General features: G+C 43.9%; 1 protein-coding gene across 1 annotated transcript in view; it reads right to left on the reverse strand.

Annotated features, from left to right (window-relative positions):
• DNAH12 (dynein axonemal heavy chain 12) overlaps nucleotides 1–15,997 on the reverse strand; it is a 1,160,754-nt gene that overhangs the window by 644,824 nt on the left and 499,933 nt on the right. The window contains 1 exon segment of the mRNA XM_029600929.1: nucleotides 3,781–4,063. Coding sequence (XP_029456789.1) covers nucleotides 3,781–4,063 — 283 coding nt within the window.

Below are 15,997 nucleotides of genomic sequence, written 5' to 3' on the forward strand. Positions count from 1 at the left end.
ATGAAAACCTTCTCCATTACGGGTACCTCCCCAACATCCTCTTCAGTAAACACCGAAGCAAAGAAATCATTTAATCTTTCCGCGATGGCCTCATCTTCTCTAAGTGCCCCTTTAACCCCTCGATCATCTAACGGTCCAACTGACTCCCTCACAGGCTTTCTGCTTCGGATATATTTTAAAAAGTTTTTACTGTGAGTTTTTGCCTCTACAGCCAACTTCTTTTCAAATTCTCTCTTAGCCTGTCTTATCAATGTCTTACATTTAACTTGCCAATGTTTATGCTTTATCCTATTTTCTTCTGTTGGATCCTTCTTCCAATTTTTGAATGAAGATCTTTTGGCTAAAATAGCTTCTTTCACCTCCCCTTTTAACCATGCCAGTAATCGTTTTGCCTTCTTTCCACCTTTCTTAATGTGTGGAATACATCTGGACTGTGCTTCTAGAATGGTATTTTTTAACAATGACCACGTCTCTTGGACATTTTTTACTTTTGTAGCTGCTCCTTTCAGTTTTTTTCTAACAATTTTTCTCATTTTATCAAAGTTTCCCTTTTGAAAGTTTAGCACGAGAGCCTTGGATTTGCACACTGTTCCTTTTCCAGTCATTAAATCAAATTTGATCATATTATGATCACTATTGCCAAGCAGCCCCACCACCGTTACCTCTCTCACCAAGTCCTGTGCTCCACTGAGAATTAGATCTAAAATTGCTCCCTCTCTCGTCGGTTCCTGAACCAATTGCTCCATAAAGCTATCATTTATTCCATCCAGGAACGTTATCTCTCTAGCGTGACCCGATGATACATTTACCCAGTCTATATTGGGATAATTGAAGTCTCCCATTATTACTGCTCTACCAATTTGGTTAGCTTCCCTAATTTCTCTTAGCATTTCACTGTCCATCTCACCATCTTGACCAGGTGGACGGTAGTATACCCCTATCACTGTAGTCTTCCCTGACACACAAGGGATTTCTACCCATAAAGACTCAATTTTGTATTTAGTCTCAAGCAGGATGTTTATCCTGTTGGACTCTATGCCATCCCGGACATAAAGCGCCACACCTCCTCCCGAGTGCTCCTCTCTGTCATTGCGATATAATTTGTACCCCGGTATAGCACTGTCCCATTGGTTATCCTCTTTCCACCATGTCTCTGAGATGCCAATTAAGTCTATGTCATCATTTACTGCTATACATTCTAATTCTCCCATCTTACTTCTTAGACTTCTGGCATTAGCATACAAACATTTCAAAGTTTGTTTTTTGTTTGTATTTTTATTCTGCTTTTTAATTGATAGGGATAAGTTAGAATTTTTTAGCTCAGGTGAGTTTTTAGTTACAGGCACTTGGACTACTTTTCTAATTATTGGAACCTCACTGTTGGGATGCCCTAATTCTAATGCATCATTAATATCCTTTAAAGATACCTCTCTCCGAACCATGTGCTGCTGAGCGACTGTCGGCTTTCCCCTTTGTTCTAGTTTAAAAGCTGCTCGATCTCCTTTTTAAAGGTTAGCGCCAGCAGTCTGGTTCCACCCTTGTTAAGGTGGAGCCCATCCCTTTGGAAGAGACTCCCCCTTCCCCAAAAGGTTCCCCAGTTCCTAACAAAACTGAATCCCTCTTCCTTGCACCATCGTCTCATCCACGCATTGACACTCCGGAGCTCTGCCTGCCTCTGGTGACCTGCGCGTGAAACAGGGAGCATTTCAGAGAATGCTACCTTGGAGGTTCTGGATCTAATCTTTCTACCTAAGAGCCTAAATTTGGCTTCCAGAACCTCCCTCCCACATTTTCCTATGTCGTTGGTGCCCACGTGTACCACGACAGCCGGCTCCTCCCCAGCACTGTCTAAAATCCTATCTAGGTGACGCGTGAGGTCCGCCACCTTCGCACCAGGTAGGCATGTTACCAGGCGATCCTCACGCCCACCCGCCACCCAGCTATCTACATTCCTAATAATTGAATCACCAACTATGACGGCCGACCTAACCCTTCCCTCCTGGGCAGTAGGCCTTGGAGAGATATCCTCAGTGCGAGAGGACAATGCATCACCTAGAGAGCAGGTCCTTGCTACAGGATCCTTTCCTGCTACACCTGGTTGGTGCTCTCCCATTATGAGACCTTCTTCCTCCAAGGCAGCACCAGGGCTGCCAGTCTGAAGTTGGGACTTGACTACTATGTCCCTGAAGGTCTCATCTATATACCTCTCTGTCTCCCTCAGCTCCTCCAGGTCTGCCACTCTAGCCTCCAGAGATCGGACTCGTTCTCTGAGAGCCAGGAGCTCTTTGCATCGCGTGCACATGTACAACTTCTCACCGGTGGGTAAAAAATCATACATGTGACACTCGATGCAAAAGACTGGGAAGCCCCCCTCTTGCTGCTGGACTGCTGCCTTCATCTCAATTTTGATCAGTTCCTAGTTAAGTTTTAGGTTGCTATGGGAGTAGGAATGTGTCTAAGTTCCTTTAAATGTTTTTGTGAATTCACTATATGTCTGGTAGTGGCCTACTGGGGTCTGATCGAATTCTCAATAAAGTTTTTGTTGATGGGGTTTTGTTTTTTTTTTTGTGCAAGTGGCACCTGCCTATAAATTAAGGGATGAGCTTGGGGTGGGTGGGCGAGGGGTGGGAGGGTTGGGAAATACAAACAGTCTAACTTTAGTTAGTCAGCCTGAGTGACTCACAGCTCCCTTGATTAACAAATGTTGTTCCCTATTCAAACCTAATCACACTACCTCAACACCTTTCCAAGGTGAGTAACTGAGCTGAACTATTCAACTTTTTTACTTTGGTATATACTGCTCCTAGCTTATTTCTAGCTTCTGGCTACTTTTTTGTGGGGGGGGGGAGGGGGGTTGTGATTTTATTTTTGTTTTTCAATACAATGCACTCAGTTATTATTAAATAAAACACTCAGCTCTTTAAAAGTCTGGAGAACACTTAGTTCTGCAGACTTTTAAAAAATAAACACACTACCTACTGCTACCTTATTGACTGACTAAAAATACAAACAGTCTAACTGGTGGGCTGATGTCAGTGCAGAGGTATATATACCATTGCGTCAGCTTTCCTACGACTCCATCTGCTGGTAGAGGTATTTAACCCATTGGTCATGGATTACCCTGTCTGAATGCTAAGAAATAGTTCTTGGTCGAATGGCATGCACCAGAGCTCCTTTTCGAATTCTGCAATCATGGGTCCTAAATTCGGCCAGTAGATGTTCCTGTTCCCTGGTGGCTGGGATTTCCTCTTCCTAGGGGCCTGCACAGCATCCCCAGTCCCAACCAGCCAAGGGAATGGAAGACCTCATCCACGAATCGAGCCCAGGTCCTCCTTGGTGCACATCCGGCCACTGATTCTTCAAAATAATTATTTGATCTGGCAGTTTCCCCTATTCCTCTGGGCATCCAACTCAATTGGAATAAGGACTGGGATCCTGCCACCATGAGCCTTCATTCACAATTGCCTAAGAATATTTCCCCTATCTCACACTACCCCCAATAAATTTGGTTTAATCATTACAGTGATAGTCCTTCAGCTGGGGACCATGCACCAGAACTCCATCCCTGTAATCATGGTCCCTGAATCTGGCAACAAGTGTCACCCTTGAACGATGTCCCAGACTCTCTCCAGGGGGGGGGGGGGGGGGGAACGAGGACTGTGAAACCTGTCTTTGCAACATCCCTAGGATCCAACCCCAGCCGACACAGAGAATGGAAGGCCAGACTCAAGGATTGAACTGGGAGAAAATATATTCTTATAGCAATGCTAAGAAACATACCATTCTCGAACAAGCAATGACATCATGTATACTCTTCAGCATCATATCTTCCACTTGAATAAGCCATTTTTCCACAGCTCCTCGAGCTTCAGAGGTTGAAATGATCTCAATTAGTTCCACCTGCTCGCCTTCTGTACTGTACATTGCCTTAATATCCATATTGGGGAGAAATTCTAATTTAGCAATGCCTTCAAAACACTTCTTTAAGTGAGGCTGAACTCGCAGTGGATCTTTAGTCTCTGACAAGATCTCCAGCATTTCATCGTTAGACAAGAAGAAAAACCTAGAAAAATTAAGTCACAAGTAATGATGTATTCATGCCATATTATTTTATAGTAGTAGTAACTGATATTAAGCTCTATATACTTGTATTAAGGAGTTTCTCCCATTTTGTGTTTGTTACATACCTTTTATAAAAAAAAAAATATATATATATCCAAACAGAAGGCTAAACTGTATAATTATGTGCAGGAAAGTGAGACTAAGGAAGCAAAGGATAAATAATGCCAGGACAACACTTTGTTAGAAATTAAAATGCCTTTTCTATTATTTTCTTTCTATATGTGGTATACATTTGTATCTCCATGCAGAGGGGTAACTGAATTGCTTTAAAAGATGAGATAACCTATTTCAATCTTCCCCATTCATATACTCCATAAATGTATTCTGAAATTGTATAATTCTTCACATATACAAGAGCAATATTCAAAGCCATTTCCAGGGCAAAAAAGGATTTTACCCTTGAAAATGGAAACTTTTCAGAATAAGAGTACATTGTTCAAACAAATGTCCTTTCCTATTGGCCTTTAAACAAATAAAGCAATAGATATATGTATTGAACAGTTTATATTGTATCGCCACACATTATATTATTTTGGGATTCATATTTATGTCTGTGTATATGTGTGTGTGTATTCGTGCTATTTACTCCGCACTCTTGATGTGCTACGTAAGGGATTCACAGGCTATAATTTTATAGTTGGAGACAATTCATCAAGACATAACAGACACATTTTTGGCTACGTTAGATGTAGAATCCTTACACACCAACATTTTGCAACAGCAAGCTATTGAATTTGCTAGCTTATTTTTAGACCAAACCCACATCCACACCATATTCCTATTCAGTTTTTGACCCAGTATTGGAAATTGCATTGACAAAAAACTTTTTGCTTTTGATAAACAGTTCTTTCAACAAATACAAGGTACCTCAATGGGTACCATGAATAACCCAGGTTTTGTGAACTTATATATGGGCCATTTTAAAATAAAGCGGAAAAGAGGAGTAGCCTAGTGGTTAGAGCAGTGGTCTATAAACCACCATTCAAATCCCACTGTCACTACTTGGGACCTTAGGCAAGTCACTTTCCCCTCCATTGCCTCAGGTACAAAATTAGATTGTAAACCCTCTGGGAATAGGGAAATACAGTACCTAAATGTAATCTGCTTTGAAGTGCCAAAAAGTGGAATATAAATAAATTTAACAATCAACCTTTTCAGAGACATCATCTTATATGGAAATGCTATACAGACATTTTTATTTTTTGGAGATGATCTGCTTTAGTGTTTCAACAGTTTGTAGATTGGCTGAATAATTTATACCCGAATGTGAAGTTTACAGCAGTCATTCATGAACATTAGATTTCTTTTTTATATTTGACTTATCAAAAGTGAGGATGGTTTTGACTTATCTCTTCCAAAAGCCCACTGATTGTAAGAGTCTGCTGACATTTGATCCAAGGAATTTAAAACTCAGTCTTCCAGTTACCCAGTTTTTAAGGCTGTCATGTATTTGCACGTCTAGAGAGAATTTTCAACATCAAGCACAGATCATGATTGAGTTGTTTGCTAATAGAAGATATAAAAAAAATGAGACTCAAAAAGCCAATTTGTGGGTGAAATACTTCCACTAAAATTGGCTTTTCTGCCAAGCCCCTCTAAGGATGATCAGAAATTGACATGTGTTTTACCTTTTACAGCATGGGTACATGCAGCACATCAAGCTATATTGAGCCACTGGCACATATTGCAACTTCAACCTGAGTTCTCTGAATTCCCAAGCATGGCTTATACTCACAGTATGAACCTGAGAAAGACTGGTCAAATCTGATTTTAATGAACAGCTAGGGGAACAGAGGGTGGCAGGTCAACATCAACTATGTGGTAATTGCACTGATTATTGTAACGCCCTTCTACTAGGTCTACCATACACATCACTAAGACCACTACAAATTTTACAAAACACAGCTGCAAGAATTTTGACCGGTAAAAGTAAAAGAGACCACATCACCGAAACCCTGGCTGAGTTATTGAGCAAAGAATACAGTACACAACACTATGCACCATACATAAATTAATACATAACGAAAAAGCAGAATGGCTGAACACAGCCCTTCGCATACACATCCCTAACAGAAACCTGAGATCAGCCAACAAAGCACTCCTAACTATTCCATCAATCAAAACAGCAAGACTAACACAAGTAAGAGAAAGGGTGCAATCCTTGTCAGGACCCATACTATGGAACACCATGCCCTTGGAGTTAAGATTACAAAGAGACAGCAAAACCTTTAGAAAAAGTTTAAAAACCTGGCTCTTTAAACAAGCTTATCAAAAAGAGAAGGGAGAATAGAACCCAGGGAAGTGCAAGGTACAAACAATTGAACACCCACACACATCACCGTAATTATTATGTGTGTAGTTTTCATTTTTATTTTTTCGTTCATCACTAGGATAAAGATAGCAAATGTTGCTTACCTGATGTAACAGGTGTTCTCACAGGACAGCAGGATGTTAGTCCTCACAAATGGGTGACATCGAGGATGGAGCCCTGTACGGAAAACTTTTCTGTCAAAGTTTCAACAAGCTTTGACTGACACTGGCACACTGGGTGCACTGAGCATGCCCAGCCTGCAATTATCCCTGTGAGCCACAGGTGTCTCCCTCAGTCTCGTCTTATAGCTAAAAAGCGCAAGCGAAACTAAAATAAAAGTATACAGACCCAACTCCGCGGGGTGGCGGGCGGGTTTCGTGAGGACTAACATCCTGCTGTCCTGTGAGAACACCTGTTACATCAGGTAAGCAACATTTGCTTTCTCACAGGACAAGCAGGATGGTAGTCCTCACAAATGGGTGAGTACCGAGCTGAGGATGCCCGGGAATGCACCAGATACACCGCAGATGCGCAAAGGCGTAACGACTGAGGTGGAAATGGGAACGGAGGGCATCCGCAACACCATAATGGGTTCGTGGAAGGATGTTGGGTAGTGAATTGAAAAAAGTAAGAGTAGGCGGACTGGCCAAACATGGAGCATGCCGGCTAGTCAAATGTAAGCAATAATAGGCTGCGAAGGTATGGAGAGGACTCCAGGCTGCAACCTGATAAAAAAGTACAAGCAGCAGTAACCAAAGGGAAGCTGTTAAGGCTAAGACGGACACAACAGTATGTGGATACCCACAGTGTTGTAGTGAAATGTCTGCTTGTTGGTAGGAAAGGAAATATAGACCACTTAATCAGAAGGATTAGGTCTGTGTGGCCACTGGAAGTAGCAGCTTGACCCTTGCATGAAGGAAAGAGTCAAGTGGAATTCACATGGAATGCAGTGCAATGTAGATAGAATGTAAGCGCAGCATTACTGTCCAGGAATGTGGAAAACCCAGTCTCTCCCTAGGGCGAGAGAGAGAGGTTAGGAAAAATTAATAGAGTATTTCCTGAGGAAAGGAGATACAACATCTACCTGAAAAGGATAGAAAGTTGAATGTGTAGAACTACTCAGTGGCAGAGGAACGGAGTCAGGTGAGTATGGAAAGAGTGCATAACTCACGGACCCTGCTGGCAGGAATGACATTAAGAGGGAAAGAAGTTCCCTTGCCAAACTGTGGAAGAGAGGAATGGAAAGGCTCAAACGTAGAATGTATGAGACTTATAAGGAGAATATATATGTTCATTCCGTGATTAGAGAAATAGAGGCGGCTTGATCAGTGGATAATCCATGGTAAGCCGACTCAGAGAGGATTACCGAAAACGGGAACCCAACTCCCAAAACGATACACCTCCTAAGAGAAAGGTGTATCTATGTGGAGGATGTCTGGAGAACAGAATCCGAGGGAGTAAGAAAAAATGGTGGAAAAGTAAAAGGGGTAATACCTCTTTTTTTTTTTTTTTTTTTTTTAGCGTCAGGAGGTAAAGCCTGCCATATTAAACGGCAAGATTTATGTTTAGAAGGTTTTGTGACGCTACCAGAACCTAAGAACATCAGTAAGTCTATGATTTGGGACTGACTGGTGAGAGAATAAAAGGTTACTGATATGATGGATTGAGAAGTATGGGAAAGCATACTGATCTCAGTCAGGGAGTGGGGAAAAGAATACTGAACCCCATCCCAGTTCAACATTAGAAGAATGCTGGCTACAAGAGGCAGCAGAAGAGATATATTGAAGAGGCCTTTGATGGAAGAAAAGGCATCTAAGGGAACGCATAGGAAACATGTGCAGGGAGCAGAACCTGTGCATCGTATGGAATGATGCAGACGCCGAGGAAAGTTTAGTTAAACTCAGCGTTAAAAGATTTGCCCTGTACACATGTAATTGAGACCATTCGAGAGGATAGAACCTACGTGGAGAAGGTCTGATAGAGCGTTCATTAAATCTCTTAGATATGTGGCCCAAGGACGCATGAAGTGAACAAGGGCCAAGGGTAGAGCTGCGCAGCTGTCTAGCAGAGCAGCTAAGAGGTAATGCGTGCTTATGAGTTGGAAAGCACATTGTCCCTATGCTGTCTGTCTGTATGCACAAAGAATTGTTGCAAAAGCAGTATTGGAAGGCATAAGGGCATAACTCATGGGTGCAACGTCCAGGAAGTTTATGAGAAACTATGCTGGAGTGCAATAGATGCATAATGGGTTGACAGCTTTCAGGAGAAACTTTATAACCCTAAGGAATTGCGAGCATGAGTCGAAGGAGACTAGGTCCTAGTTCGAACTGGGATAAGAATCAGGGACGAAAGCAATGAAACCACTTAGGTCCATTGAGTATAGAATGTCACTGAATATAACCCATAGCAGTTTTGAATTATGAGAAAAATGCATAGTGGGAAGAAACCCCATAGCCCAACCATGAAAAGTTGAAAGGCTGAGGTTATGGAAAATATGCGCAGGGACATATAACAATGTATCAGAATGTCTGTGCGCATGCTGGACAAGAGGGTCTTAAGACTGTGGTGTCCAGAAGTGTTACAGAAGGGATTTATGGCAGTGACAGTAATCCCAGTTAGTAAATGTATAGTGAGTCCTGAAAAAAGTGAGAGCTCCTTGCATGTACTGAAAGTGGTTAGCAGTAGTCTATGCAAGGAAAGTGAATGATGTTACACTCCGCAGAGAAAACAGCATTCACCAACAGTGATGCAAGAGACAGTTCACTTACCGAAGCTGGTGCCAGCGGCAGAGCTTGGGGTTGTAATGTTGACTCACCATAAAGCACATAGAAACATTAAAATAATGTACTTACTGCAGTATGGAGTGATGGTAACCAAAGATACCATTGTACCTGTGACGTCTAAAGAAAGTTGGATTTTCTTAGGTCCAGGATGTGCGGAGAGTAACTATTTTCTGTTAAAAGAAAGAATAGTGCAATTAAAACTCCCCAACCCCCCTCCCTTCTCCCCTCTGCACTTCGTAGCGCCTGGGGGAGTGTACCGGGACTTTGGTACAAGGTGGGGTGGCCGCTCTGATATCTGACCAGATGGGAGACCAGGAGGTGTCCCAATGGAGGATATCATGTAGGCTCCTGCAGGTGTGTGAGCGGTAAGTGGTACCCGCATTTCTGTATGCTGTACAAGGAGACACTGAGACCTGTGGCCAGGCCTCAAGGTGGACTTGTACATGGGGCAATGGTTGCTGAATCTCATGTTTAGCAGATCAGCCAATGCAGCTGGACCTTGGTTGGGAGGGAACCAAGAGTCAGAGCATTGGTCGGCACAGGGACTTGTTACTGACAAGAGAAGAAGCCCTGCTGCAATCCCAAGAAGATAGAGGGGTTCTCCTGATATTGTGGCTAACATAGCTAACATAGCGATATGTGACACTAATACAGTTCTAAAAGGCACATGACCCAGAACTTTTCGAACCACGGTCCGAATGGGAGAACACAACTCTATGGGAATGCCGCCGAAGCGGGTACTTACCATCCGACGTGGATCGCCGCAAGACGAGCCGGTGAAGATTGTTGACTCCGACGGTCTCCGGAGTCCTCGAGGGTAAGGCCGGGGACGTAAACGTCCATCTCGCTCTGAAACCCGGTATGGTGGCACAGGTACAGAGGAGACAGGCCAGGCGTGAGTGGCGTTTAGACTGCTAAGTGTAACAGATGGCCATAGTCCCACACCACTTGACGGTGGGGCACGCCAGGAACAGAGGAGCCCTAACGGAACTCATGTTCCCTTCCCTCGTCACAGCGGCTCGATGTGTCGTGACGCCAATGCAGAAGCTGTCGGACCTGGATCCGGAAGTTCTGGATCACCAAGGACTGCCAAAACTGTAGGAACAGTGCTGATGGCAGTGGTGATGTCGCTCTGCCCGAGCGTTGTCCAGCCTGGAGAAGGATGGCACCGATGTGCTGGATGGCGTCAGCGGCGGACGATCACGATGTCGGCGATGATGGGTGCCACGGTGCTCGGCCCGGTCTTTCCCCAGCGCCGAGATGGAAGCCCTCGTCGTCCTGGAAGGCGATCGATGACGAACTGTCAGCACGCCTGCTCTGCTCCTGACACAATGGAGTGTCTTAAGCTAATACGGGGCTTAAAAAAGAACCCAAAGCGTGGAGCAATGTGAGGAGGCGAGGGTATTATGTGGCGGTGCTATGTCAGTATTGACGATATTGAAGGCAACCTAAGGGGCTTCGAGGATATCATCAAAATGGGTATGAAAAATCGTCGATGACTGGCCAGGAGAATGATGACAGTGACGGGCACTGACAGCAGTGGCATAGGTATCTTTGAAACGATGTGGAATCGAATAATCGAAAAACATTGCCGTTATTGAAAAAGATACCGGCATCGACTGAGTCGAAGTCGAATCAATAGGGCGTCAAGGACACCGAAGGAAAACGGAGGTGTCGAGGGCATCGATGCATGGAGGCGGGCATTTATGCCGTTTGTGGCATGGCCACGGGCATCAACTATAGGGCCACAGACGTTGACGGTATCGATTTGGACAGACTCAGATTTCCAAGTGTACATGGCATCGGTGCCCCAGACACGTGTGTCGGTGGCATCGATATGGACACGTATGGAATCGATGGCATGGATCTCCCAGTCGATGAATTCCATCCCGGCATCAACGCCAGTCCTGGAATCGGCATGGGCATCGATGCCAGCCATAAGGCTGGCATTGGCATCAACGCCCATCCACGGAATCGAGCCGGCATGGATACCCACCGATGGGACCCACCTGGGCATCGAATTTCACCGATGGGAGCAGCCTGGCATCGACTGCCCTCGATGGATGCATTCTAACATAGATGCCCATGGATGAAACACCTGGGCATCGGTGTCCATCGATGCAAAAGGACCTGGCACCGATGCCATCGACGGACGGCCATCCGGCACAATGCCATCGACGGACAAGCCATCCGGCACCGATGTCCATCGATGGGGACCATCCGGCACCGATGTCCACCGATGGGGACCATCCGGCATCGATGCCCACCGACGAATCGATGTGGCACCGATGCCCACCGATGGAAAAGGGCTGGACATCGGTGGGGAGGATGGGGCATCGATGGCATCCCCAAAAGGGGGGGTGGCATCGATGAAGTGACCCTGGGATCGTTAAAAAGTGTCTCGGGCAGCGGTGGCGGCGACCCGAGTATGCATGGCAGTGACTAACAGCGTGTGCGTCAATGGCATGCATCCGGGTAGGGACGGCACCGAGGAAGCCCAAGGAAAAAAACAGTGCGTAGGAGGAAAAAGCCTGGTAGCACTGAAAAGCAAAAAACATGGATAAAGGCATCAGGGCACCATGGGGGGAGGGGCGCTGATGACATATAAAAGCCCAGGGCGGTTTAGGAGGGTCCCGGAGTAGCGATAGGGTATCGACTGCGTGAGGGTACCAGGGAACGAAGGACTTGAAGCTACAGAGGTCCTAAAGTTAAGGAAAAAATCCCTACCCCACTAGCATAAGCAAGCAGAGTGTCACAGAGATACTCGCAAGCTGTTTAAAGCTAACTGAAAAATGGGGGAAGGGAAGGCTTCAGTCAGTTAACAGCCTTAAGATAGTGACAGGAACCGACCGAAAAATAAGAATTAGTACTCACCGAGCGGAGGGAGACCTGTGCAGGGAAAAGTGTTTTTTGAAGTGAAAAGTTAAGTGTTTCCATGAGGTAATTAGTTAAAAAAATCCTCACAGAGCTCCAACCGCTATGCTGACTGCAGAGCGGAAAAAAGAAGACTGAGGGAGACACCTGTGGCTCACAGGGATAATTGCAGGCTGGGCATGCTCAGTGCACCCAGTGTGCCAGTGTCAGTCAAAGCTTGTTGAAACTTTGACAGAAAAGTTTTCCGTACAGGGCTCCATCCTCGATGTCACCCATTTGTGAGGACTACCATCCTGCTTGTCCTGTGAGAAACAATTATAAAGCTAGTCTTCTATTCAAAACTGATACAGAGAGATTTGGACATGATTTGTCACATTTACCACTTAATATTTTTTACAAACTGTAGCCCTGATTTACTTAGACTTTTCTCCCATTTTGTGTCTATGGGAAAAATGCTTAGTAAATCAGGCCCTATGTTACCGAACCATTATGGCACCTGTGTAAACTGATATATTTTAGCATCATTATTTTTATGTGCCTTACTGTAAACCGTTGTAACGGTATCAATCTTAACGACAGTATAGAAAAGATTTAAAATAAAAATAAATAATAAAATAAAAATTGCACCATAAGTATAATATCTTTGCACTCGGGGACAGTGTTTGTCCCTTCAGCTAAATACACTATTAAGTTACATTACAATACGGATTGTAAGACATCAGGGGTAGTCTATATCATCATCTTCCCAAGCAATAAAGCCTATCTTGGCAAGACAGTACAGAATGTTGGCGTGCAGATGATTGAACATATCAAGAATCAATGGACAACAGCTCATTCAGTTGATTAATGAATGGAACTGAATCATTCTTTTAATGATTTATGATTCTGTGTCATAGATACATATCCTGGATGATGAGGACGAGATTGTTCTATTACACTATTTCAAAAGGAACAATTTTGGATTCATTGATTAAACATCATTATTCCAGCTGGTCTGAACCTCAAACTTAATTTATCTTGTTTTTTATGAAGTTATGTGTTTAGGGCTGTCATTGAATATACAAACTTACCTTTAGATTCATCAAAATGCTATAATAATGCCTGCATTAAGAAAAAGGAGTGTTGTTTATGAAAATTTTAGAATTACTGCACCATAGCACTTCACATTAGTAGTATGGTAAACTTTTTACACACTGTAATAATTCTGACTGCAACTGAGACTATCTACCTATAAGGCCTTCATAGTAGTCAAGTATTTATATCTCTATAATAAGGCCAGCTATTAGCTTGAGGTAAGGTGTTGGTGGTGGTTTAGGGTTTATGGGCCAGTTTTTCTTGCAGAGTGAGACATACAAACAGCACAGTACACCTCGGTGAAGATTTGATGTCATTTGGAGTGAGGAAAGTCTCACAAAGATGAAATTTCTACTATGTTTTCTCGCCCTAGCTTGATGGGCTCTATAACAGGGTACCATCAAGCTAGGGTGAGATAACATAGTACAAAATTTAATCTTTGTGAGACTTTTTTCCTCACTCCAAATGACGTCAGATCTTCACTGAGGTATACTGTGCTGTTCGTACATCTCACTCTGCATGAGAAACTGGCCCTTAAACCATCACCAATACATCACCTCGAGCTATTAGATGCCACTCCTATAGGCATATAAATAGTTGCATACTGTGAGGGCTTCCCCAGAGGCTCTCTCTCTTTCTCTCTCTCCCTCTTCCTCCCCTCTTCCAAGCCCAGAAATGCAATTCGCAAAATTTACCATGAATTGTTTTATGGCTGTTTCGGTCATATCGCACAGCTTAACGCCAGGAAAAAAGGTATAGTTAAAATCATGCAATAGCATGCATTTTGCTATCACTTGGTGTATTGCCCCTCATTTTCATAAATCCCGCCCAAACTCCTCCCTAATCCTGCCCCTTCCCAAAATTTGCATTCACGCCATGTGCTAGCCTTATTATCGCGTGTGTCAACACCATAATGCATTTTGATGAATGACCCTATAAGTTAGCTGGATGAGTTTATCTGGCTAACTAGCCAAGTCACTCTGCAGCAGAATATTGCACTCTTGGTGTCTACATTTCTAATATTTCTTAAATGTGTTTTTTCCTTTCCTTTTAGAAGAAGTTTTTTCTGTCAATATCTCTGTTTGATGCAGTGACACTGAGAGAGAAGTTTTCCTGTCTGTTTGCTGAGTAGACGAAAATAGACTGAGGCAAAATCAAGTGTGGAGATGCTAGCAAGAGAAGTCCCATGCATTCTCAGAAGTCAAAGTGGAACTTTCTGAGCTATGAGAAAAAAATGACCTGACTCTGAACCATCGGATGACTTCACCCATCTTGTGTGGCTGTTTGTTGGGCTTAGCCAAGGAGAAAAGAATAGCATGCTTAAATTTGTTTATCCCAGTGTTTTTGTGCATAAAAATTACTCATAGAAAAAGCAAGCACAAATCTCTGCAAGTAATTTTTCAGTGGGCATTAATCAAAGCAACGTACTTTTGATTTGTTGCAAACCCTACAGGTTAAAAATACCTGCAGAATTTGCACCTGGGTACACAGTTTTGATTATTTACCCCTTTGTATCTAGTTTGTGAGCACATCCATTTAAAGGCTGGGAAATCATATCCACTTTCTTTGTCTGAGTTGCACTCGATCAGAGGACAGGCTTTATACTACTGCACTTGAATACTTAGTTTTTATTCTAAATCCTGATAAGGCAGCAATGCACACCAGTTCAGGAAAACTATTCTAAGCACACAGTGCAGCCGGGTGGAAATCCAGAGTGGAAACTGGAGGAAAAGAAGAAGGGCACAGACAGGAGTGATTTGTCTGATGAACGGAGTGCACGAGGAGAGGTGTAGAGAGAAATATGAGACAAGAGGTAGTGAGGTGCTGCACAGAAGGCATCTGTAGGTGAGAAAGGAGAGTTTGAACTATATATGGGAGCAGATAGGGAGTCAATGCAGTGTGATATCAGAAGACAAGTTATGTGAATGTAGTGACTTTGACAAAAGATAAGTCGCACAGCTGAATTTAGGATAGATTGTAGTGGAGAGAGATAGCTTGCTAGGAGACCTATGACACTATAAAACTCTTAATTATTTTAGTATGCTGCTTTTTTTAAACGGTGTTTTACTCTTTAGACTTGCAGAACATTTGGGAAAAATGTGGAATTAGTTTGCCAAAGACAAGGAATCTTTATACATCTGTAGAGACATCTTGGTCTCCACTAGATGGCCCTAGGTCCCTGTCCTTTTGGTTAGCAGCTAGGAGGGAAATATCATCCCTAAAGCACCACCCCACAAGGCTTGCCTAGATGGTAGAATCATTTTCTGGTAAGTGGGGGGGGGGGGGGGTGAGTCTAGGAATAATTGAGACAGTGTAGCTTTGAGTTTGTATGATGGGTATGTGGGTTGTGAGCCCTTGTTGCTCTGGTGTTACTCTGCTGTGTAGGAAAATTTACAAGCCCTATGTCTACAGCCGGTGAATGCGCCCTGTAACAGAACAGGCTGGAGCTTCACCTATACTATTCATCTCCCCTGCAGGTTGAGCCCTTGGGTTCTGAAGGCCAGCAGGGCCTAGGTGTGTCCCTAAGGCACCCAGGTGAGCATGAGTCTGAGGGTATGCTGGGGTCAGACAGGCAGCAGGCTGGAGAATCTGGGGCCAAGGCAAGGTCAGGCCAGGTGACAGACTTATGTGGTCAAGTCCAAAGCTAGAGATTAGGTCCAGGCAGCAGGCAAACATGGTCAGGTCCAAAGCTAGCGGTCAGGTCCAGGCAGCAGGCAAATGTGGTCAGGTTCAAAGATTGAGGTCAGGTCCAGGTGGCAGACAAACATGGTCAGGTCCAAAGCTAGAGGTCAGGTCCAGGCAGCAGGCAAACAGGGTCAGGTCCGAAGCTAAA

The sequence above is a fragment of the Rhinatrema bivittatum genome, chromosome 4 (genome assembly GCF_901001135.1).
Source record: "Rhinatrema bivittatum chromosome 4, aRhiBiv1.1, whole genome shotgun sequence".
NCBI lineage: Eukaryota > Metazoa > Chordata > Amphibia > Gymnophiona > Rhinatrematidae > Rhinatrema > Rhinatrema bivittatum.